Source organism: Epinephelus lanceolatus, chromosome 9 (assembly GCF_041903045.1).
Source record: "Epinephelus lanceolatus isolate andai-2023 chromosome 9, ASM4190304v1, whole genome shotgun sequence".
Classification (NCBI taxonomy): domain Eukaryota; kingdom Metazoa; phylum Chordata; class Actinopteri; order Perciformes; family Serranidae; genus Epinephelus; species Epinephelus lanceolatus.
The window spans coordinates 8,646,371-8,669,377 of NC_135742.1; the positions used below are offsets into that span (position 1 = coordinate 8,646,371).

Genomic DNA, 23,007 nt, shown 5'->3' on the forward strand with positions numbered 1-23,007 from the left:
TTTGGCACAATGAATGATTTTACATACATTGAAAAGAATTGTATTTCATGTCTTCACTGGCTGGTGGTGAAGTCTGAGGAAGAGCTGTGGGCTTGAAATGTCACTCTGCGTTAACATCCTTCTAAACAGCTGCTTGGTGTGCCGACCTGTTTGTTTTCTACTTTTCCGTCACAGTAAGAGTACGCATGCATCATATAATGTTATTTCCATTACAGAAGAGACCTGATGATCACTAAAATTAGGTGGGGAAAAAAGTGGATATATCAATATCAGTATCAGTTATGAGTTTTTATATATCGGCATATTAGATATAGGCAAAAAATCCAATATCATGCATCCCTAAATGTTATCTTGTAGGAATAAAAACATGTAGATAAGACTCCCACACACTGTCTAACTTGCAAACAAAAATGATTTTAATGCTGCAATGTTTCGGTGACTAGACCATCCCCAGGCAAACAGTGTCTTTTCTACAAGTTTTATTCTTCCCCTCCTACGCACATCTTTGGAAATAAATGTTTATCAGCACTCACTCCTGCAGCACTCTATCAATTTAGAGTCAATTTTAAGGATTTACTCACTGTTTTTAAAGCACTTAATGGTCAGGGTCAAGCATTAATTGTTGAGCTTTTGTACCCAGAATCAACCACAGACTAAATCCCCAAACTCAGAAACTGTGCGAGCAGTTTCCATGTCTAAACTGTTTAAACTAGAGGAGATTTGGAGCAGCCTCTCTGTTGAAATTTGTGCTGCAACCTCAGTAACGTCTTCTTCAGACTTGTTTTCATAAACTTGTATTTCTGCAGTAAGTTATTTTTCTTTGTCTTTTCATTAACTTCGATCATCTTCATAGATGAAACATATTTTTCTTTGTATTGCTTTGATCAGTGCTGCACAAATCGAAGGTTATTATCCAAGCATGTACGTTTAATTATTCATGCTTCCAGGGCAGCAAGAGGTTTCTGGATGACGCCGCTATGGACTTCATCCAACTCAATGTTCTGAGCTGAATTGAGCGCCTGCACATCGGGATGAACTTTGTCTCTATAAACACACACAAACACACTTGACACATGATGAGTGAAGAACCAACATACAGGCATGCGGAGACAAACATCCACCAAAAAGGCAGGAAAAGGATTCAGATAAAGTGTGAGAATCAAATGTCAAAACAGACAAACATGCACACAGAAATATAACTGACGTTAAGGTGCTCTGTAGTGACGTCCATCAGCTTGCTGCAGGACTGATGCAACCTCTCGTAGATGATTGTGTCTGCACCTTTACAGTAGAGCGAGAGCTTACCATCTGGACTCCGAACTGTAAACACAAACACACACACATGAATGAGAGCAAATATGTGTTCTAATTTTAAGACAAGAAAAAAGACGGTGACCTCGATTACTGGCTGGGGGGTACCACAGACCTCCAGTGACAGCAGTCTTTGTTCTATCACACTAAATATTCAGAGCATTGTGTACCTATGACCGACATCCTCTTGCGGACGTTGTTGAAATCCAGGATGGCGAGGAGCTCATAGCTGCGCTGCTGTCCCATCTCCACAATGGAAACGCTGTCCGGTGTTCGTGAGCGGAAGACGAATCCAAAGTTTCTGGCTGCTGTTACCAGCGCTCCTTCATCTGGAGACTGGGCCTGGTAGAAAAGTTCACCTACAGGAGCAGAAAGGTCATTGTTCCGTCAGTGCAGGAGGAGGAATCCTTCTTTAAGCTCTAGTTAAGTAAAGCGACAATAATTACACCTCCAGGTTTCAGCTGAGTTTGTAATTACTTGTCATAAAATGAGATCTGCATTTACAAGGTTGTTACACATTTACACATGCATGTCTTTGGACTGTGGGAGAAAGCCGGAGTACCCAGAGAAATCCACGCTGAGACGGGGAGATTCAAACCAGGAACCCTCGTGCTGTGAGCCTACAGTAAAACATAATAATTTGAATATGCAGGGTGCACACTAGGTCACCTGGTAGAGCAGGCGCCACATGTACAAAGGGTACATCCTTGCCACAGCAGCTGCAGGTTTGATTCAAACCCACGGCACATTGCTGCATGTCATCTCCCCCTCTCTCTCCCCAATTTACACTTTATCTCTCCTACCAAATAAAGGCAAAAAACACCTAAAAAAAAATTAATTTTCACGGCGTCTGTGCAGCCTTGTTTATTCAGTGTCCATGGAGACGAGAATGAACGCAGCCATAAAGGTTTTTCATACACAGAAAAGATCTGTTTACTTTCCTGATAACTACATCACTGCGTAACTCATAAATGTTCAGACAAGTGTAGTAACTGGTTATTAGTGATGCTTTGTATATCTGCAATTCAAAAATATATCAGTTATAAGTCACTTAAGGCAGAGCTGTTTGCAGGCAGTGACGTACAGGCGTAGAGGCAGCTCTGCGTAGGAATGCGTACTTCTTGTCTCGCTTTCAAGGACATCGAGCTTGCTCTTTCCCACAGTAATAAACATTTGGGCTAATCTGGGTGCCTGCTCCCAATGACATTAAAAGAAAACACTGCTTGTGTGATCGATTTATTTTTAGGATTTCTGATTTTTATATTTAGGAAATGTCCTTTTTCCACAGTCTTGTTTTTTCTTTCTTCCACCCAGCTGATTCTATAAAAGACAGCAGCTGTGTTTTACATGCTCACACAGAAAGCATTTCATCCCTCCTCACCTTCCTTCTTCTCCTCCGCCATGACGGTGTGGCAGAGGGCCAGCAGCCTGAAGAAGTCGTGGACCTCTGGGTTCTCCAGCTTGACCGCCTCCACCAGGGAGTGGTCGTGGAACATGAAGCGGGGGTCAGCCATCGGGTTGAAGGAGAAGTCCACTATCTGTGTATGCTGTGGAGAGAGTTAAAGTTAAATTAGTTTTAATCCAATGAAATCAAGCCTAATCTATGTGATGTGACCTCTGTGACAGGATAACTACTGGCAGCCACCAGGAGGGAAGGTGTGAGGAAAAGTACATCATGTAAAAAGACACTTAAATTGACCTAATTTGCCACTTAGCTATAAGGACGTGCCGAATTTACACCATTAAAGTCCAACTCACCTCTGTAATCTCTAGTCTTTGACCTGTGTAGTCATACACATCCCCTGAAAAGAAGAGAGAAAATATATAAAGCTCGTATCTACACTCCAACACATGAATGAACCAGTTACATAACAGACACAGAAGAAAACATGCCTTTGCAAATCTGAAAGAAACACATAGTGCAGGACCCCCACTGACACTTACGCTTTTCCTGATCCACATCAGACAACATGTTTTACACTCACACACATCTTTACTATCTCCCCATATGTATTTTTTGTATGTAAACTTTATACTGTGAATGTTTGCACATCTCCCACTACGTATTTTTTCATATTCCGACACTAAACTGTGAGTTATTCAACTTTAAAAACATGTTTCTCATATTTTTTTTCGTATTTTCTGTGGTGAATATTTCATTGTGTATTATGTCTCTTGACACTTTTATACTGTTGTGTATCAAATCACCAGGACAAAGTCCATGTATGTGCAAAGGAAAGGTTTCTTTTAATTATTTTACATTGTGAAAAAGGGATGTGTAACAAAGATATACATTATCAAATTGGACGACATTCCAGTACATCATTTTTAAGAAGGTTAGGAGACCAGACATTCTTTAGGGATCTATTAATTTATAAAAATGCGGCTGTGACTGTCGCACACATGGGATCCAGTTTGACCATAACTTTGTAAATCTGTTCAGTTGTAGGCGAAGTGAGAAGGTAATTTTTCTATTCTATATATTTCATTAACTATATCTGTCCTGTCCTCTATTGTCGAGTGGTCAGAAAGCAGCCAATGTCTTGTGATACTCTGATATCAAAACCCCGAATAAGTATTTGTTAAAGTGTCCAGGTTGAAAGTTGGCTTTTTGGGGCACTCCCAAAATATATGCCAGCAATTTGCATCCTGGCTCCTGCACAATCCCCAGCACTTGGGAGCCTCTCCTGCAGCATGTGGAGATTTTTCTTTTATTTCTACGATACATTTCTTCATTTATATTTTTTCTTTTATCAATTTTTCTTGTATTTTCTTGGTTGGTATGAGTGATTCTTGTGATTATCAGGCTCTTTCTCCATTTTTAATTTGCATTGTTCTTTTTCTACCTTCTGAAGACCACAGGCTACACTGGGTAATAAAAAAAGAAGTTTCCTTTAATGTCCCTGAGGGGCCTTATTTCTGTTTTATTGGTAAATTTGCTGTTTGTTTACAACTGGAAGAGCTAAACAACATGATCCTTTGATATTTGAAGAGCTCACTGATTAGGTGGCAAACACATAATAGCAGATTTTAAAAAAAAGTCTCTGCATGACCATGTATTTAGATGCACTGAGGTTCATGGAGCCAGAAACTTTATTTTAGGAAACAACGTTAGAGCTACAGGTAGACGTCTTGAATCTTACCGTAACATTTGCCGTTGATGGAGCACTTGTTGAAGGTCATGATATTCTGGGTGAGCGTTCCTGTTTTATCGCTGAAGACGTACTTGATCTGGCCGAGCTCCTCGTTCAGCGTGGTGGTGCGAGCCTCAGCGGGAGTGTTGTTCTGTGAGTAGTACATCTTCCTGTCCCAGTCGATGTAGAAACTGTTCCCCAGACGAATGATCTCCACACTGCCGAAAAATGTACAGTAGATACTGGGTCAGAGATGAAGCAGATATAATCTTTATGCATTTTGTTAAGTTACTTAAAACTTATTAAATAATTCTACACATGCTGGTACCTGACATAGAGAGAGATGGGCACCACGGTGTTGAGGATGATGACGTAGGACCAGAATGTGAGGAAGGCGGAGAAGCCTGCATTGTTGCCATCTTGTCTGGGCAGGAAGACCGTGAACTGTGAGCCTTCGTTCAGCTCCCAGACGTAGTTTCCAATCGCCAGGATGGTGCACATGAAGGCCAGAAAACCGAAAATCTGCATGGAAAGTTTTGGAAAGAGTTCAGAGGTCAAAGGGGGGTTTATCAAAAGGTACAATTCATAATCCAAATTCAAGGAAAAAAGTTGATGTCACTATCAAAGATTTAGAAGGCCAAGAATGGAACCTGTAATATGACAGGTCTTAAGACTGTCCTGAGATCAGATAAACAGGTGATTGATTTGACTACTCACACAAAGCACTAGCACATTCATCAGTCGGTCTACGCTGGTCCTCTTGAACATGCTCTTCCCACAGTTCTGCATCAGCTTCGTCTCTGGACCTGCACAAAAAGAGGAACAGAAACAAGTAAGGCGTCAAATGATCTCATATCTTCCTCCATTTAAAACCATCTTAGTGTGTGTTGAAGTGAAATAAGTGTCAACTGAGACACTCAAGTTTAGCTCTTTGTCTCTCTCTTCGTATGGTCACAAGGTTTCCCGTTACCACCAGTTCCCTATTAACATGTAGCCACGAAGAAACTCATTCCCCACCTCCAAACAGCACCAGTCCAAAGCACCACTCGGTGTTCCTCAGGGTGCAGCCTCGCAGCAGGATCTTCTCGTTGTCCAGTGGGTATTTCTGACCGGCGTAGGTTAGCGTTCCTGTGAAGCGGTCGAGACGGTTGTTGGGGGGTTCACAGCATACCTCGCCTGCAGGGACAGAGAGGTGATGGAAGAAAGGACAATTAAAGCTTGCATGCATTCAATCTACTGTATGTGTGACTACGGCATTTAGCCCAAAAGAAGTTTTTATTTGTCAAAAATGTGGACAAATGTCAGTGAAAACTGATGCCTACGTGTCTGTGACTCTCTGTGTTGACACCTATAGTACCACTTGGAGTTTACAAAGTCATTGGGCCCTATTTAAATGAGTTATAAACTTGACAGAGGAAACAGAACTAAACTTTAAGCCTCTGAAATAAGGAGTGAAGTTAAGCTGCTCCCTGTGTATAAATGAGCAGAGCGACTCCTAATGGGGAGTTGGACAATTGTGAAAGACGTCAGTTAGCAGCATCTCAGCTGCTTAGATGAAATCCATACAGTCACACCAGCTAGGGATGAGCAAGTACACCATTATCTGTATCTGCTCAACCAACTAAATTATCTGTATGGCTCTGGAGCAAAAGATAACAGGGGGAATGTCCGTCCCACGATTTGATCCAGTGGTGTCACTGATGATATATGGACTACAACAGGAGAATAATGAAAGCATACTGGAAAAGATTAATATGATGTTCTCCGAGGAGACGCGCCAGGTGTGATGAGAGTGGAATTGAAATCAACAGAGGAAAAAGTCGCGATTTTGAGACTGAAACAAAAACATGTAGCCATAATTAGAAAAGTCTAATTATGAAAAAATTGAAAGAATACTTCATGACGGGGAGCAGCCGGCTCATACGGAGAGATGATGCACCGGCGGACAGGAGGAGAGACTGGGAAAATCCACAAGGGAGATGAATGAAGAGTGAAGACCCTCGGATATAATATATATACAGTACAGGACAAAAGTTTGCACACACCTTCTCATTCAATGCGTTTTCTTTATTTTTATGACTATTTACATTGTAGATTCTCACTGAAGGCATCAAAACTATGAATGAACACATGTGGAGTTATGTACTTAACAAAAAAAGGTGAAATAACTGAAAACATGTTTTATATTCTAGTTTCTTCAAAATAGCCACCCTTTGCTCTGATTACTGCTTTGCACACTCTTGGCATTCTCTCCATGAGCTTCAAGAGGTAGTCACCTGAAATGGTTTCCACTTCACAGGTGTGCCTTATCAGGGTTAATTAGTGGAATTTCTTGCTTTATCAATGGGGTTGGGACCATCAGTTGTGTTGTGCAGAAGTCAGGTTAATACACAGCCGACAGCCCTATTGGACAACTGTTAAAATTCATATTATGGCAAGAACCAATCAGCTAACTAAAGAAAAACCAGTGGCCATCATTACTTTAAGAAATGAAGGTCAGTCAGTCCGGAAAATTGCAAAAACTTTAAATGTGTCCCCAAGTGGAGTCGCAAAAACCATCAAGCGCTACAACGAAACTGGCACACATGAGGACCGACCCAGGAAAGGAAGACCAAGAGGCACCTCTGCTTCTGAGGATAAGTTCATCCGAGTCACCAGCCTCAGAAATCGCAAGTTAACAGCAGCTCAGATCAGAGACCAGATGAATGCCACACAGAGTTCTAGCAGCAGACCCATCTCTAGAACAACTGTTAAGAGGAGACTGCGCCAATCAGGCCTTCATGGTCAAATAGCTGCTAGGAAACCACTGCTAAGGAGAGGCAACAAGCAGAAGAGATTTGTTTGGGCCAAGAAACACAAGGAATGGACATTAGACCAGTGGAAATCTGTGCTTTGGTCTGATGAGTCCAAATTTGAGATCTTTGGTTCCAACCGCCGTGTCTTTGTGAGACGCAGAAAAGGTGAACGGATGGATTCCACATGCCTGGTTCCCACTGTGAAGCATGGAGGAGGAGGTGTGATGGTGTGGGGGTGTTTTGCTGGTGACACTGTTGGGGATTTATTCAAAATTGAAGGCACACTGAACCAGCATGGCTACCACAGCATCCTGCAGCGACATGCCATCCCATCCGGTTTGCGTTTAGTTGGACCATCATTTATTTTTCAACAGGACAATGACCCCAAACACACCTCCAGGCTGTGTAAGGGCTATTTGACCAAGAAGGAGAGTGATGGAGTGCTGCGGCAGATGACCTGGCCTCCACAGTCACCGGACCTGAACCCAATCCAGATGGTTTGGGGTGAGCTGGACCGCAGAGTGAAGGCAAAGGGGCCAACAAGTGCTAAACACCTCTGGGAACTCCTTCAAGACTGTTGGAAAACCATTTCAGGTGACTACCTCTTGGAGCTCATGGAGAGAATGCCAAGAGTGTGCAAAGCAGTAATCAGAGCAAAGGGTGGCTATTTTGAAGAAACTAGAATATAAAACATGTTTTCAGTTATTTCACCTTTTTTTGTTAAGTACATAACTCCACATGTGTTCATTCATAGTTTTGATGCCTTCAGTGAGAATCTACAATGTAAATAGTCATGAAAATAAAGAAAACGCATTGAATGAGAAGGTGTGTCCAAACTTTTGGCCTGTACTGTATGTATCTGTATATGTATCCGTACCCTGGGGGGCGTGGCTTGGACTCGAAATAGGTGGGGTTTAAACCGGAAGTTTGCCTTTTAAGCCTGAAATTGATATTGGTTGATGAGAAAGTGCTCAGCTTTAAAACTGAGCTTCAGAACATTTTTAATCACAAGAATACTGGAGCTACTTTCAAAAACTGAACATGACCATAAACTTGAATGACTAAACTTGGACACACGCATACAGCACAAGGTAAAGGTACAAACTAGGCCTAGTCTGCCGGAGGACCCCCCTATAATACACCGGGCACCTTCTCTCCTTCTCTCTCTCTCTCTCTCTCTCTCTCTTTCTCGTATTCTATTACTGCATCTTGCTAACTCGGCCATTCTGGATGTCACTAACTCGGCTTCTTCTCCGGAGCCTTTGTGCTCCACTGTCTCTCAGGTTAACTCATATCGCAGCGGTGCCTGGACAGTGTGACGTGTGTGGTTGTGCTGCTGCCGTGGTCCTGCCAGATGCCTCCTGCTGCTGCTGCCATCATTAGTCATTAGTCCTACTTCTACTGTTATTATACACATATGACTATTGTCACACATGTATACTGCCAGATATTAACACATACTTTCAACATATTGTACCACAGTAGCCAGAACTATAACTATAATATTATTACTTTCAATAATGTTGTTGTAAGCTACTGTTAATACCTGCATCTCTCTCTCTCTCTCTCTCTCTCTCTCTCTCTCTCTCTCTGTCTCATTGTGTCATACGGATTACTGTTAATTTATTATGCTGATCTGTTCTGTACGACATCTATTGCACGTCTGTCCGTCCTGGAAGAGGGATCCCTCCTCAGTTGCTCTTCCTGAGGTTTCTACCGTTTTTTTTTTTCCCTGTTAAAGGGGTTTTTTTTGGGAGTTTTTCCTTATCTGCTGCGAGGGTCCTAAGGACAGAGGGATGTCGTATGCTGTAAAGCCCTTTGAGGCAAATTGTGATTTGTGATATTGGGCTTTATAAATAAAATTGATTGATTGATTGACAAACTAGAGTTCTCACTTAACTTTCTTTGTGCTTGTGTGATGGTTTTCTACACACTGAAAACAATGTTTATTAATTATTAGTTGTGTATATGCGTGTGTGAGAGAGAGAGGGAGAGACAGATGGAGAGAGACCGCGGTAAGAGTCGCGAGCTGCGACTGCACCGCGTCCTGTACGAGCCAACTTCTCCAACTAACTCACCTGACTTTGGATATTTTCTACAAACACACGTAGGAGTGGGCCAACAGAGGAAAACTTAACCATAACTGGAGTAAATTAAAGCAATAAGAGTTGCATTGTTTCTCAATGGCTGCCTGTGATGATGGTGAGATGTGACAACAGAGCTGCAGCAGTTATGTGTGTAACAGGAGGAAGAGGTGTGTGTGTGTGTGTGGCTGACTATCTGGCCTACATGAGACGTGACACAGCAGCTACCAAATATGAATTTTGATGTTTTATTTACAAAAGTGATACTCATGCTCATTAAAAATACTTTGTCTGTACCGGATACTTGTTTCATACAAGTTTCATACCAGCTCATTCCAACACCAACACTTATACATTTCATTTAAATATCTAATCTAAATGTGAACCTTTTTTTTCGACCTGAATATATTTTGTTTTTTGCTTCAATGCTGAAAAAGTTGAATGCTATTTGTGACTGTGCAGCTTCTCCATGTAATAGAGGAGGTTTATTGTCTTTATCAAAGTGTTTATACGACCAGTATCCTGGTTCTTATCCGTTTTTGGAGCGCCCTGGTTATGTGTTGTGCATGTCAACATCATATCTTGGTTTTAGGGAACCTAGACAAGCCCTTATCCCAGTTTTCTGCTGCCTGGAGTCCTCTGATAGAAACCAGGATACTGCGGGATGAAAACATCTTTTCCAGGTTTCTGAACATTCTGTTTGTACAGAAAAGAGTGACTGAGACAGTGAGAAAATCAAGACGCAAATACAGAATACATACAGGTGATCAGAAACCAACCAACAGTTGGCCGTACTCTAGCAGTCTTACCGTTGAAGTCTGCCAGTTTTTCAATATCTTCTCCCAGGTCTCCTGTCACAGTCAGGGCCTGTCTCACCTTCAGGTTTGTCTCCCTGAGGAAGAGGAGGAGAGGAGGACGATAAAGTGAGAAGGAACATAAGGTGGTCGGGAAAAGGAAGAGAAGTTTGACGAGAAGTAAGGGGAAGAGGAGGAAAAGTAAGTGAGCGGGAAGAAAAGAAATGAGATGACATGACATTAGACAAAAAAAAACAGACTGACCCATCCAGTTCTGCCGTCTCGATGTACACCAGGTTGAGTGGTTCACTGCTGGAGAGCAACAGGAGGTCGGCCTGAAAGTACAGGAGGATTTATCACTGAAATCTGCTGTTTGTCTTTCTGGAAAACAAAACATCATTTTTCTTATTCATCATACTGCTGGAACAATAAGCTACATGGAAATTTGTCAGACATACGGATGCTAGGTTAGGTCAATGATTTCTGGCATTAATAACACAGGATCACAGAAATATCAAATTATCTCTGCAGGAGTTTATCGTAACTGAACGCCAGTTACAACCTTTGCCTTTGCTGACAGCTTTATGGCTGTTCTTAGTTTTGCAAAGGAAAAAACACAAGACGTTCTCCAAACACTGAATACTGCAATCTCCCCAGAAATGTAATGATGCAACATTCTCATCTTCGAGGTCTTTATAAGGCAAACGTGAAGCTTTACTTTGTTTGTACGATCCAAAGATGAAGCGTTTCAAGAAAAATGTCAACTCAAAGATGTAAAACTGTAAATCAAAATGACAAACAGAATACAACGGCACAACAAGAGGCAAGATCTACAGAGAGTGGAGGTGGAATCTGTTGGAGAATTATGAATCAGGGCGTCTTCAGGCAGAAACAAGTTGAATTCAGGACATTTAAAGACATTTTTTAACACCACTTTAAATGAAATTTATGACCAAACTTGTGATGGAAATACACACAGTAAGGTAAAAATGATGATAGGGTGCGTTCTGTGTCGCATACTCTTTCTTTTTACTTTTAGTGGGCACTGCAGCTGCCCTTATCTTAAAAATACATACTGTTGCATGCAGTATGCACACAATCGGGACATACTACTTTCTCATAACATTACGCACTGAACTTTGACCTTCATGCTTTTATATCAGTTTCCGTGAGGATGAAACAAACGCTGCTTACTGAGTTCACCAGAGATGGAGATTAACCCAGAGAGCTCTGCTGATGTTACTTTAACTTTTAAGTAACAACTGTAAATTTTCACATTTTATATTTGCGACAGTGAGATTACATCTGCAGTTCTCCATCGTTGTCATTTTCATAGTTATGTCCTTTTGTTGTTTGTGATATTTATGATTATTTTGTTCACTTTGTCTTGTTTTGCACAATATGTACAAATTTTTCTGGACGACGATGTGCTGTAACTTCAAGCGTTTATGAACACGCTGGTGACATACAGGCTAAATGTTTAAGCAGGAAGCCGAACTACAAACACAATGCAACTGCGTGACAGGGTATCAAAGGTTATACTCTGGACCAATCACAATCAAGCATCTTTAAGAAACCAATAGGGACAACTGTTACTATCTCATAGTCTCAACAGGAGAATATTACACACTTAAACAATCAATATTCCTGTTATTACTATTCCACTGGTCATCAGTTACTTGAATAAGCTGTCATCCATCATTGCGACTTCTGACATTTGATGTGAGGTATTGTCCGCTGCGTTGAGGACTGTGGGTCAAATTAGCCTGAAAACCATGCTGGCTTGCATACTGCAAAATCAGACTGAATGTAGTGGAACATCCTGGTATTTTTGGCATACTGCATTTGATATTCTAGCCCTTTTTAGATAGGAACTGTGCAAATTTGCAGGAAAGCCCACTCAGTCTTTTTTCAGCATTGGCAGTATAAAAACAAAATCGAGGAGTGCAGCAAAATGCCGCCTGCCTACTTTTGTTTATACAGAATGTGCCTTTTTCAGGGCAATGGGGGGCGTGAGCAAGTAACAAAACATGTAGCTCAGTGTGTGACGTAAACAGTGACGTGCTCCAAGAGAAGCCGCGGCTGGTCAGTCCTTTGGCAGTTCTCTCATAAGTTGGCCCATCCTTCACCGTCCCCGTCATCTGATGGTTAATGGCCTCTTCGTTTGCGAGGACAAGGAGGACACGCAATTCCTTGTCTCCCCAGTTGCTCATCTTTACAGTGTCTGTCAGGTTTGTGTTTCCCTCTTGCTACAAAAGCGGAACAAGGGTCAGGGAACAAGGAAGCAGGATACTAATCACTAATTATTAGTGAGTAGCTATCCTGCTTCCTTGTTCCCTGTTTATCCACCGCCATTGGGTCGCACGTGCGGGGTCATCAACAGCTCCTCCCACAAGTCTTCAACAGTCCCTCCTGTTGTGGAAGGCCGCCTCGGTCTGTTTAAACTAAAAGGTTCCGCCAAAATGACTACCCTATGAGGTGTAAAATTGGGCACCTCGGATCAACTTGCCAATCCGGCTCTGTGTGTCTGGCTTGCCTGCAAAACGGCCCAACATTTACGGAAAATCTGGCAGTGAAAAAGGGGATACTATGTGTTGGGACACACTATATCTTTCTCTGGCATAGTATATAGTATGGTAGTATGGGTATTGGAACGCACAGATACTCTGTGGTTACTGCAGAGAGAAAAATAAACTAACGAGCAGGCTGGCTAGCAGGGCCTTGGTTTAACGACGCAGACTCATTGTGTGATCTAAATGCGTAGAGGGGTTAAAAAGAGGGCCATTGCACGCATACATGGGTCAGAGTCTGTCCCCTGTTAAATAGTGTTTCTCTCCAGTAGCGCAAACACCAGGAATTTGTTGGGCGGTTGTGGCTCCGACATAGAGCTGGTTGTCCATCAATCATATGATCGGTGCTTCAATCCCCGGCTCATCCAGTCTGTATGTCGAAGTATCCTTGGTCCAGATACTGAACACCAAATTGCTCCTAATGGCTGCTCCATCAGTGTGTGAAAGCAAATGTAAATGGCTACTGAGTAACAGGTGGCACCATGTATGGTAGCCTGTGTGAATGGGTGAATGTGACATGTTGTGTAAAAGTGCTTTGAGCAGTCAGAAGACTAGAAAGGCGCAGGTCCATTTGCTTTGTTGTGACTTAAAACATTTCAGACTCATCCACTCTGAATTCAAGACATTTTAATACTCTTTACTCACAGTGACAAACTGGTTGTTTTCCAGCTTGATGATGTCTCCCACCTGGACGTCCATCCATTTCTCGCTCCGCAGTCTAAGAACAGGAAACAGGAGCTGATTAGTGACTCTGTGCTAAGCTCAGAGAAACTGTTTTCTTTTCCCTTTTTCTTTGAGGATAGTCAGAAAATAAACTGCCCATAAATAAGCACTGAACACCAAGGTCATCTTAATATTCGTCCCCTTCCCTCACCGCAGCTTCCTGCCACTTTCCTGTATTGTCTGTCTGTGTATCTGTCTGCCAACAATAGCCAGAGTTTTAAAAAGTTGTCTGGAATATAAATATTTAATGATTTTCAGGGTTTTCTGTTTCATTTGTCAGCCTGTGCTGTTACTTCAAATTTGAGCAGAGGACAGTTTTTACTTTAATCTCTTTGTAGTTTGCTAATGCTCAAAGAGAACTTAGTGAATGTTTGCAGTAATTATAAAACGTCTTATAACTAAAAGAAGAAATTAACCTTTACACTGAGTACAATCAGTCTGACATGATCATTTGTCATTTGTTTTCACCTCTTATAAAATACTTAATAAACAGTGTATTTGAAAAAATAATTAATGCACTCACCAAATATGAGAAATCATTAGTTTGAGCACTACCACAACAGTTTTAACCTAGTCTTGTACAATTAAATTTTACCCTCCATCAGGCCTCTGATACCAAACCTGCATCAGTATTGATTCAAAGATGCATCTCTGATAATAATATTCACATTTACAGTCTTGCTGGGAACAAAATCGGCTTCATTCAATGGTAAAAACTTGCAATTCCTCCACTTGTTTCCCAACTACACTCTGGAAAACGATGTTTGTACTCCAGGTCCAACACAACAAATCAAGCACTCCCTGACATCAAGTCAACAGGAAATATACAGTCTCTTCCCACCATCCTGCAGCTGCTTCCCGTGGCACCCTAAACAGTGGGCACTGGGCAAAGGCCAACAAGTGCAAACCCAGTCGGAAAAAAGAAACAATGTAAATGCAACTATTTATATCTGGTGCACCATACATATCTAAATATACAGCTGGTGCCTTGAGTGGAAACACTGGTAATGTTGGGTTATTACGGTACACATTTACATACCTCAGCTTAGCAATAATATTAATTATAACATGTTGTTGACATTAATTGTCTTTCTTGTACTACGTCTGTACAGACAGCAAATAACTGATCAATTGATTTCCTTCCATTCCTTGTTAATTTTTCAGTTACAGCTGGTTCCGACTTTTCCAGCATGATTTACTTCTTCTCTCCTTTTACTATCACTTCAAACAGGGCTATAGTTATTACTGAGGGCAACGAGGTCATGGGCTGTGGTATTGTTTCTGGAAATTTGGGCATTTTAACAATCTAAGGAGGAGTCTACATTCTACTACATTATATTAATTTAGCTGAAACTTTTTTTTTTTTTTTTACAAAGCGACTTACATTAAGTGCATTTAACTCCAAAAATCATGCAAGTACATCAGTTTCCTCAAAAATGCTGAACTGCTTGAAATGCTAGATTCACAAACAATGCGACACGGAAAAGGAGTCTTTTTTATTTTTTATGTCCGGCTTTGTGAGGGAGCAGCAAGAGCGTAGTGGACAGGCTGGGGTTAGGGTTTGACCATGTCCTGGATGCAGGATGGGCCACAAATCACACACTGGGGGCTTTTAAGTGCTGATTTTTGATATCTATTTCAATTCAGTGGGTCTCATGCAGCAATATTCTCTTACATCTCTCTCATGTTTTCTTTTAATTTTCTGTTAAGAGAAAAAATACAAGAAGTCAACTCCAGATTCACAAAAAGTTCTTAACCATCCAAATCTGCTCAGGCCCCAGTGTTCTGAACAATGAATCCCACTTGATCATAAGTATCCTATCAGCAGGTGGGCAAGGTGAGGGCAGGTGTACATGGTGCACATGCCCAACAGTTGGGAAAGATGCCACCAAAAAAGCCCGTAAGAAAAATAACTTGTGCAGTAATGAAACTGACCTAATGGTGAAATGAACATAAAGAACACATTATGTTCCAGAGCATCAGTACTGATGTTACTGGAAAAATAAAATCCCAATAATGTTCGTACCATTTGTGATGCTGTAAATGCCGTGTCAGCAGAGGGACGCATTGAAACAAAAGACCACATTGCCCAAGGATTTTTATGGACCAACAGTATTTTTACAGCCCAAAAATGTAATAATCTAATCATTAAAATCACTATAAAACACATCTAAATCTAAATTTGATTATATGATACTCGTGTGTTTTTAATGTTCCTCAAACTTAAAACCTATGTTTCCTTTCATTGGACAGGCAACATTTGGACTGTAAAAATTAGATGTTTTTTTTTTCTTATCTGAGAAAATGTGCTCTTTACCACTAAACTTTTCTCTTACCTAACAGAAGTGCAAAAGTAAGAAAACACTGGTGAATTCCAGAAATCAATGAGTCTAACAAAATAAAAACAAATCATAGCTATGAACAAAAATAAGAAGAAATTTGTTCATGTATCGCTTCTTGCATGAGGTCCAATATCTCTAAATTTGGTTTTATGGAACAACAAACCCACCAAACAAAACATAAAAGGCATTTAAATTAAATAAAAAAGTATTTAGTTTGGCTTTTCTTCACCAGAATTACATTCATCTGACAACTTTCACTTAGGGAGATAAACTTACAGCTTTAATTATAATAAAAAGGAAAACATACATTTCTCAGTGGGATCTAGTTGTGTTTTTTACCTTTATTTTATATATCTAGTGTACATTCCTGTGTTTCAACTCTGCATATTCCTTGTGTGATAAGATAAGATAAGATAATACTTTTATTGTCTATCTTGCATCCAAATGCTCTAACAATCAACAGAATGACATAAAAACAAATAAAACACATAAAAACATCTGTAAGGTCATCTGTCATCTAAAGACAAGTACAATAAGCAAACATATGCCCCTCTTCATTCACACACATAAACACATCTATATTAAACATCCTACATTCAACCTAACGTAAACTCTATCCAGTTCAACCAACAGGAAGCAGCTGCAGGGTGGTGGAGAGCCCTTGTTTTGTATCCTGTTGACCTGAGCCCTACTATTTCAACTATGTGAGGTATGCTTCATCTGCATACAGTACAGGCCAAAAGTTTGGACACACCTTCTCATTCAATGCGTTTTCTTTATTTTCATGACTATTTACATTGTAGATTCTCACTGAAGGCATCAAAACTATGAATGAACACATGTGGAGTTATGTACTTAACAAAAAAAGGTGAAATAACTGAAAACATGTTTTATATTCTAGTTTCTTCAAAATAGCCACCCTTTGCTCTGATTACTGCTTTGCACACTCTTGGCATTCTCTCCATGAGCTTCAAGAGGTAGTCACCTGAAATGGTTTCCACTTCACAGGTGTGCCTTATCAGGGTTAATTAGTGGAATTTCTTGCTTTATCAATGGGGTTGGGACCATCAGTTGTGTTGTGCAGAAGTCAGGTTAATACACAGCCGACAGCCCTATTGGACAACTGTTAAAATTCATATTATGGCAAGAACCAATCAGCTAACTAAAGAAAAACCAGTGGCCATCATTACTTTAAGAAATGAAGGTCAGTCAGTCCGGAAAATTGCAAAAACTTTAAATGTGTCCCCAAGTGGAGTCGCAAAAACCATCAAGCGCTACAATGAAACTGGCACACATGAGGACCGACCCAGGAAAGGAAGACCAAGAGTCACCTCTGCTTCTGAGGATAAGTTCATCCGAGTCACCAGCCTCAGAAATGGCAAGTTAACAGCAGCTCAGATCAGAGACCAGATGAATGCCACACAGAGTTCTAGCAGCAGACCCATCTCTAGAACAACTGTTAAGAGGAGACTGCACCAATCAGGCCTTCATGGTCAAATAGCTGCTAGGAAACCACTGCTAAGGAGAGGCAACAAGCAGAAGAGATTTGTTTGGGCCAAGAAACACAAGGAATGGACATTAGACCAGTGGAAATCTGTGCTTTGGTCTGATGAGTCCAAATTTGAGATCTTTGGTTCCAACCGCCGTGTCTTTGTGAGACGCAGAAAAGGTGAACGGATGGATTCCACATGCCTGGTTCCCACTGTGAAGCATGGAGGAGGAGGTGTGATGGTGTGGGGGTGTTTTGCTGGTGACACTGTTGGGGATTTATTCAAAATTGAAGGCACACTGAACCAGCATGGCTACCACAGCATCCTGCAGCGACATGCCATCCCATCCGGTTTGCGTTTAGTTGGACCATCATTTATTTTTCAACAGGACAATGACCCCAAACACACCTCCAGGCTGTGTAAGGGCTATTTGACCAAGAAGGAGAGTGATGGAGTGCTGCGGCAGATGACCTGGCCTCCACAGTCACCGGACCTGAACCCAATCCAGATGGTTTGGGGTGAGCTGGACCGCAGAGTGAAGGCAAAGGGGCCAACAAGTGCTAAACACCTCTGGGAACTCCTTCAGGACTGTTGGAAAACCATTTCAGGTGACTACCTCTTGAAGCTCATGGAGAGAATGCCAAGAGTGTGCAAAGCAGTAATCAGAGCAAAGGGTGGCTATTTTGAAGAAACTAGAATATAAAACATGTTTTCAGTTATTTCACCTTTTTTTGTTAAGTACATAACTCCACACGTGTTCATTCATAGTTTTGATGCCTTCAGTGAGAATCTACAATGTAAATAGTCATGAAAATAAAGAAAACGCATTGAATGAGAAGGTGTGTCCAAACTTTTGGCCTGTACTGTATATGGGATGGGCATGTGGGCTTTATTTCACCCTTAGAGCTGAAACAAGCAAATACAATGACTTGAGGGATTATTTCAAGGCTTCTTCATAATAAAGCTAAAGGGCACCCAAGATGGTTCCCTGAGGAACACCTACCTGTACAAAAAAAAGTTAAAGGACCCTGATGGTGCCTCTACAAATACACAAAACCAGCAAGTGGCTACCTGAAACGTTGTATATATAAGCACAGGTGTATTTCAAACTTACTTTCTATCAATGAGGACTTGGACCTTCCTGTTGTTGACATGATTGTCGCTTCTGTGGCGGTTCTGGAAAAAGAAACATACACAATGAAACAATAAGTCATAAGAGGTCACAAGAAACTCAGTTTTACCACTGAATACTGATTAGTTCTGACGAAAGTTCCCATGAAACTAATTCGTTAACAGCTGATATATTGTGGGTTTTTTGTGTTGTTTTGCGTAATGACACAAAGGTGTTAATGTGTTGGAGGACATGATGTTACAGTTTGAAATGAAAACCTCCCATTAGAGGTATTCAGCTGAATTAGACCTTTGACCTTCTAAAAAACTTCTACTTCCACTCCAACCACTGATGACTCTTCACCATGATGACGCCTCCTTTGTCTCTTTTTTCTCTTCAGTTTCTGATCACTATTTATTTCTGTGAGTGAGACACAGAGGCGGCAGCTGAAACAGTCAGTACAATCAGGTGGTTTCCCCTTTTTTTTAAATGCCAACACAGCTTTCAAATGCTTGCAGTGTTTCATAATTATTTCCTGAACCAATTTTAACGTTTCTCTGGCTTAACAGACAAGTTCACTTCTTAAAATTTACTATTTACACAAGTCAGATATTACAAAGACTTAATAGATCTTTCCCCAGAACAAGAAGCTCTCGTACATCTACCTGTCCACAAGCCAAAGGGTTTAAGTCCAGATTTCTGTCTCTGTTAAACAGCAATCAGCATGAATATGTATTACAGGTGTTACATACAGTATAAAAGAAAGTTAAAAGTAAGAAGAAAATGTAGCCTAATTGTTCTTTCTGTGTCAAACCCAGAAAATGCTTTTTTGGGTTTTCTGTTCTACTTTCTGGCAGAAACTTCTTGACCTGCTGCTTCTGTGTTTGATAACTGATTTCTGTGTCATTTGGTTGTCTAAAGGCCTCAGGCAAAGGAACAACCAATTAAATTTTGGTTGCCATACAACTTTTTTGGCTTGTGACCCCTTTAAATGAAACAAAATCCTACCAGTTGTGACTAGTTCCACTAAAACATTCATATATTGTCATTATGGGCTCACTCTTTTCCCTTTTAAAGCGGGATTTATGCTTTTGCGTCAAATCAATGCTGTACCTACGCCGTAGCCTGTTGTGCACCTCCCCAGAAATGTAACTGAAAGTTACAACGCAGACCTCCTGTCTATGAGCTGAAACAATTTCCCTCAGTGGAAACAACGCTTTTGTTTACTTTAATTTCACAGATAAGAAACAACAACAACAATAAAGCCTCCACAAAACAGCATGTTAAGTCTTGTGTGTGATTTATCCTGGCTTCATATGAGCAGAGGAAATCTCCGCTATTCGTTAGGCTAATTTATACAATGTAAAATGCCATAGGCTTTTGCTAATAACGTTAGCATATTATATTTGCTTGGAAAACATCTTTAGTATAGGACAGTTTTTTTGTCAGTGAACATTCTGAGGTGTAATGGAGCTGAATTTTGTAATGTTACCTTTGTTAAATGTTGCTATCGTCCCTGGTTTTATATGAGTAGAGGAAATCTTAGCTAGCTGCTAGGCTAATTTATATAATGTAAAATGCCATAGGCTTTGCTAATAATGTTAGCATATTATATTTGCTTGGAAAACATCTTTAGTATAGGACAGTTGTTTTGTCTGTGAACATTCTGAGTTGTAATGGAGCTGAATTTTGTAATGTTACCTTTGTTAAATGTTGCTGTTGTCCCTGGTTTTATACGAGAAGAAGACATGTCCGCTAGCTGCTAGGCTAACCTATACAATGTAAAATGCCATAGGCTTGTGCTAAAAACATTAGCATGTTGTATTCGTGGGGAAAATGTTTCCAGATAAAGACAAGTGTTTGTCTGTGGATGCGACGTGTGAAGACGGCATGCAGCAAAGAGTGATGATAATCAGCAGGAGTAAGTGTCGAGTGGTCCGGGCCACTAGAAGCTAGTTACTGGTAAATAACAAGACAAGCTAAATTTAATGTTAATAAGCCTACATGTTCTCAACTGAGGTTCGGAGCTGGTAAGCTGTCACTGAGAGAGGTAACAGTATATGTAATCTGACAAAATAAGCACAACTTTTTTGTTTTGTTAATGTTTTTTATCCCTTGTAGATGCATCAAGCCCTAATTTGGGAGCCACTGCATTACATGATTATTGTTTTCTACCCGTGAAGCTCATGTAAAGTGAGGCTTGATCCAAATTCACTGTGGAAATTATATCCATAAATACAAAGTTAAACGATCGGAACAATTTCAGAAATACAAAAACTATATATCTGCTATATTCCTACAGTTCAGCAGGCAGTAGTTTGTAAACCCAGTCCTTTCACAGCAGCTTTCCTAACACTGGCATTATTTCAGCGTTTGTTTTGCAAGGTCATCCACCTCGCCATACATGGCCAGTCTCTAGTTTCTGTGTACCTGCTCACGAATATCACGTCAAGCCTGAACCCAGTGACCTCAATAAAGGAACAGATGGGTACCGGTGGCGAGGCACGTTCAGGATCGTCACTGCAGCTGCTAAACAAAAAGACTCCTGTTCTCCTCCTTCGGCTAATGTTTAACCCATGACAACACTAATTTCCTCTCGCTGGTTTGGCATTAAGTTACTGGGTGCAACACACACGCACGCACACACTGTACATACACATTTGTTTGATTGACCTTGACGGCTGAAACAAAGTCATTTTCCTTTCATTGTTTAAGAAGTGCATTTTGTTCTGTTTCGGTTCCCGTAAAGCAGTGAAAGAAAATGAAAACAGTTTGTCCTTTCACAATAAAAAAAGACTTTCTGGTGACCTGCTGACTATGAGTCAGCAGGTCACCTGTGATATTCAGGGTGGGGTGGGGTTGTCATTTCTTAATCAGTCTAAACTCCCATGTGACATCAATTTTCGTCACCACATTAGACCATTGTCACAAACCTGACTGATGAGAAATAGTCTTACAGAAAAGGGACCAATCACTTGACAAAAGTCTGAATGTAGTCTGTCGATTTTAAAATTTTAGCTCCTATTTGCCTAAACTTTTTTATTTATTTATTTTTTTAAATAATGGAAATAAGCCTGAGGACGACTGAGGTTATAATGTGCTTGGATCATTACTTAAACAAACAGAGACACAGTCGCCATGGCAACCTTAATCCTTAGACGCTGAGCAGACTGATAAATGCCTGTTTGAGACCACACAAGTTCAGAGGAGCACGTTGCACACGAGCCTGCTGATGTTAGTGCAACAGTGAATATCAGCAACATCAGGTAACATGAAATGACAAACAGTGCTGTGTCTCTTTGCAAAATAATCCACCAGTGTATTTTACTTTTGATGATACTTAACTAGGACGACATGTCATTAAGGTAGTTCACTTCAGAGTTGATAGAAATAATTCCCTGATCAGCTGGAAAATATGCTGTGCTTACTTATTTTTCAGACAACAGACCAAATAGTTGATGTGTGTTGCAACATCTTCAGCAAGGCGCACACTATACAGACTCATTTTAGATTCAGGATGATTATCTGCTGGATAGGTTTCAGTTTGATATGCAGTTTAAGGGGGGGTCAGGCTGCCTGATTAATTTCCTGAGCAATCTGGCTCATGGACAATCAAATGGATTCCTGGCATATCGGAAATTTTGGTCAGCTGTTTTGCAGCTTGAACTGTTCCTGATTTCTGATTTCCCTCATTTCCTGTTGTCAAAAGATGTGTTATAAACAGTAGTGAGCTTGTTTAAATATTATTGGAGTAGTATTTTACACGTTGTGGCTGAAACTGTAGTCTTGAGACTGCTGTGATATAAAACTGAACTTTTAGAACAGACACCACACAGTCTGCATCTCTGAGCCATTTGTGACTCCATGTTTTCTTATTTACCAGTTTCACAAAACACCTAAAGTTGACTCCATGAGTATGGCATTTCAGACTTAATTTTTCCTAAACTGAGGGACTTACTTAAGGGTGTTGCACAGAATCCCTTAGAGTTAAATAAAAATGTTAAGGCATTTACAGCATTTAAAGAGATTGTACAGTGGTAAAATATAATAGTTCTATGATAACCATTTGTTTGTTTGCGCTCAAATTTGTGATACCTAATGTCTTTAGTGCAATAGTTTAACTAACTTAAAGGGATTCCTTAAGTGTAAGACCAAGATAAGGAACATAAGTGAACATTTTAAGGAGACCTGAAAGAAAAGATGTGTTTTGTGCAACTGATTTTATTTTAAGAAAGCCTTAACCTGGACTTTAAAGGAAAATCTTGACTTAAGGTGTTTTGTGCAACCGGCCCCTGCATCTTAAGGCAAGTTAGATTAAAGACTCAAGACAAGGGATGCACAATATTGTATTTTTTGCTGATATCCAATATGCCGACGATTAACAACTAATTTGGCCAATACTGATATTGATATATTCACTTTTTCCCCCACCTAATTTTAGTGATCATCAAGTCTCTTCTGTACTGGAATTAACATCATATTACGCATGCATACTCTTATCGTGATGGCCCACCAGCAGATGGAGACATGAAATACAATTCTTTTCAATGCATGCAATATTCATTCATTGCGCAAATTAAGAAAAAGCATGTTGGTCGATTACAATAGTTCATTTTAAAGCCCCTATTGGCCGATACAGATGATGTGCCAATA

The 23,007-nt window shown here is 40.5% G+C and overlaps 1 protein-coding gene across 1 annotated transcript in view; it reads right to left on the reverse strand.

Annotated features, from left to right (window-relative positions):
* LOC117252580 (phospholipid-transporting ATPase ID) overlaps positions 1 to 23,007 on the reverse strand; it is a 70,133-nt gene that overhangs the window by 12,132 nt on the left and 34,994 nt on the right. The window contains exons 6-17 of the mRNA XM_033619609.2: positions 18,358 to 18,419; positions 13,334 to 13,406; positions 10,383 to 10,453; positions 10,134 to 10,216; positions 5,463 to 5,621; positions 5,163 to 5,251; positions 4,774 to 4,967; positions 4,455 to 4,663; positions 3,070 to 3,113; positions 2,693 to 2,858; positions 1,482 to 1,670; positions 1,205 to 1,320 (exon numbers count right to left, since the gene is read on the reverse strand). Coding sequence (XP_033475500.2) covers positions 1,205 to 1,320; positions 1,482 to 1,670; positions 2,693 to 2,858; positions 3,070 to 3,113; positions 4,455 to 4,663; positions 4,774 to 4,967; positions 5,163 to 5,251; positions 5,463 to 5,621; positions 10,134 to 10,216; positions 10,383 to 10,453; positions 13,334 to 13,406; positions 18,358 to 18,419 — 1,455 coding nt within the window. The remainder of the gene's footprint in view (positions 1 to 1,204; positions 1,321 to 1,481; positions 1,671 to 2,692; positions 2,859 to 3,069; positions 3,114 to 4,454; positions 4,664 to 4,773; positions 4,968 to 5,162; positions 5,252 to 5,462; positions 5,622 to 10,133; positions 10,217 to 10,382; positions 10,454 to 13,333; positions 13,407 to 18,357; positions 18,420 to 23,007) is intronic.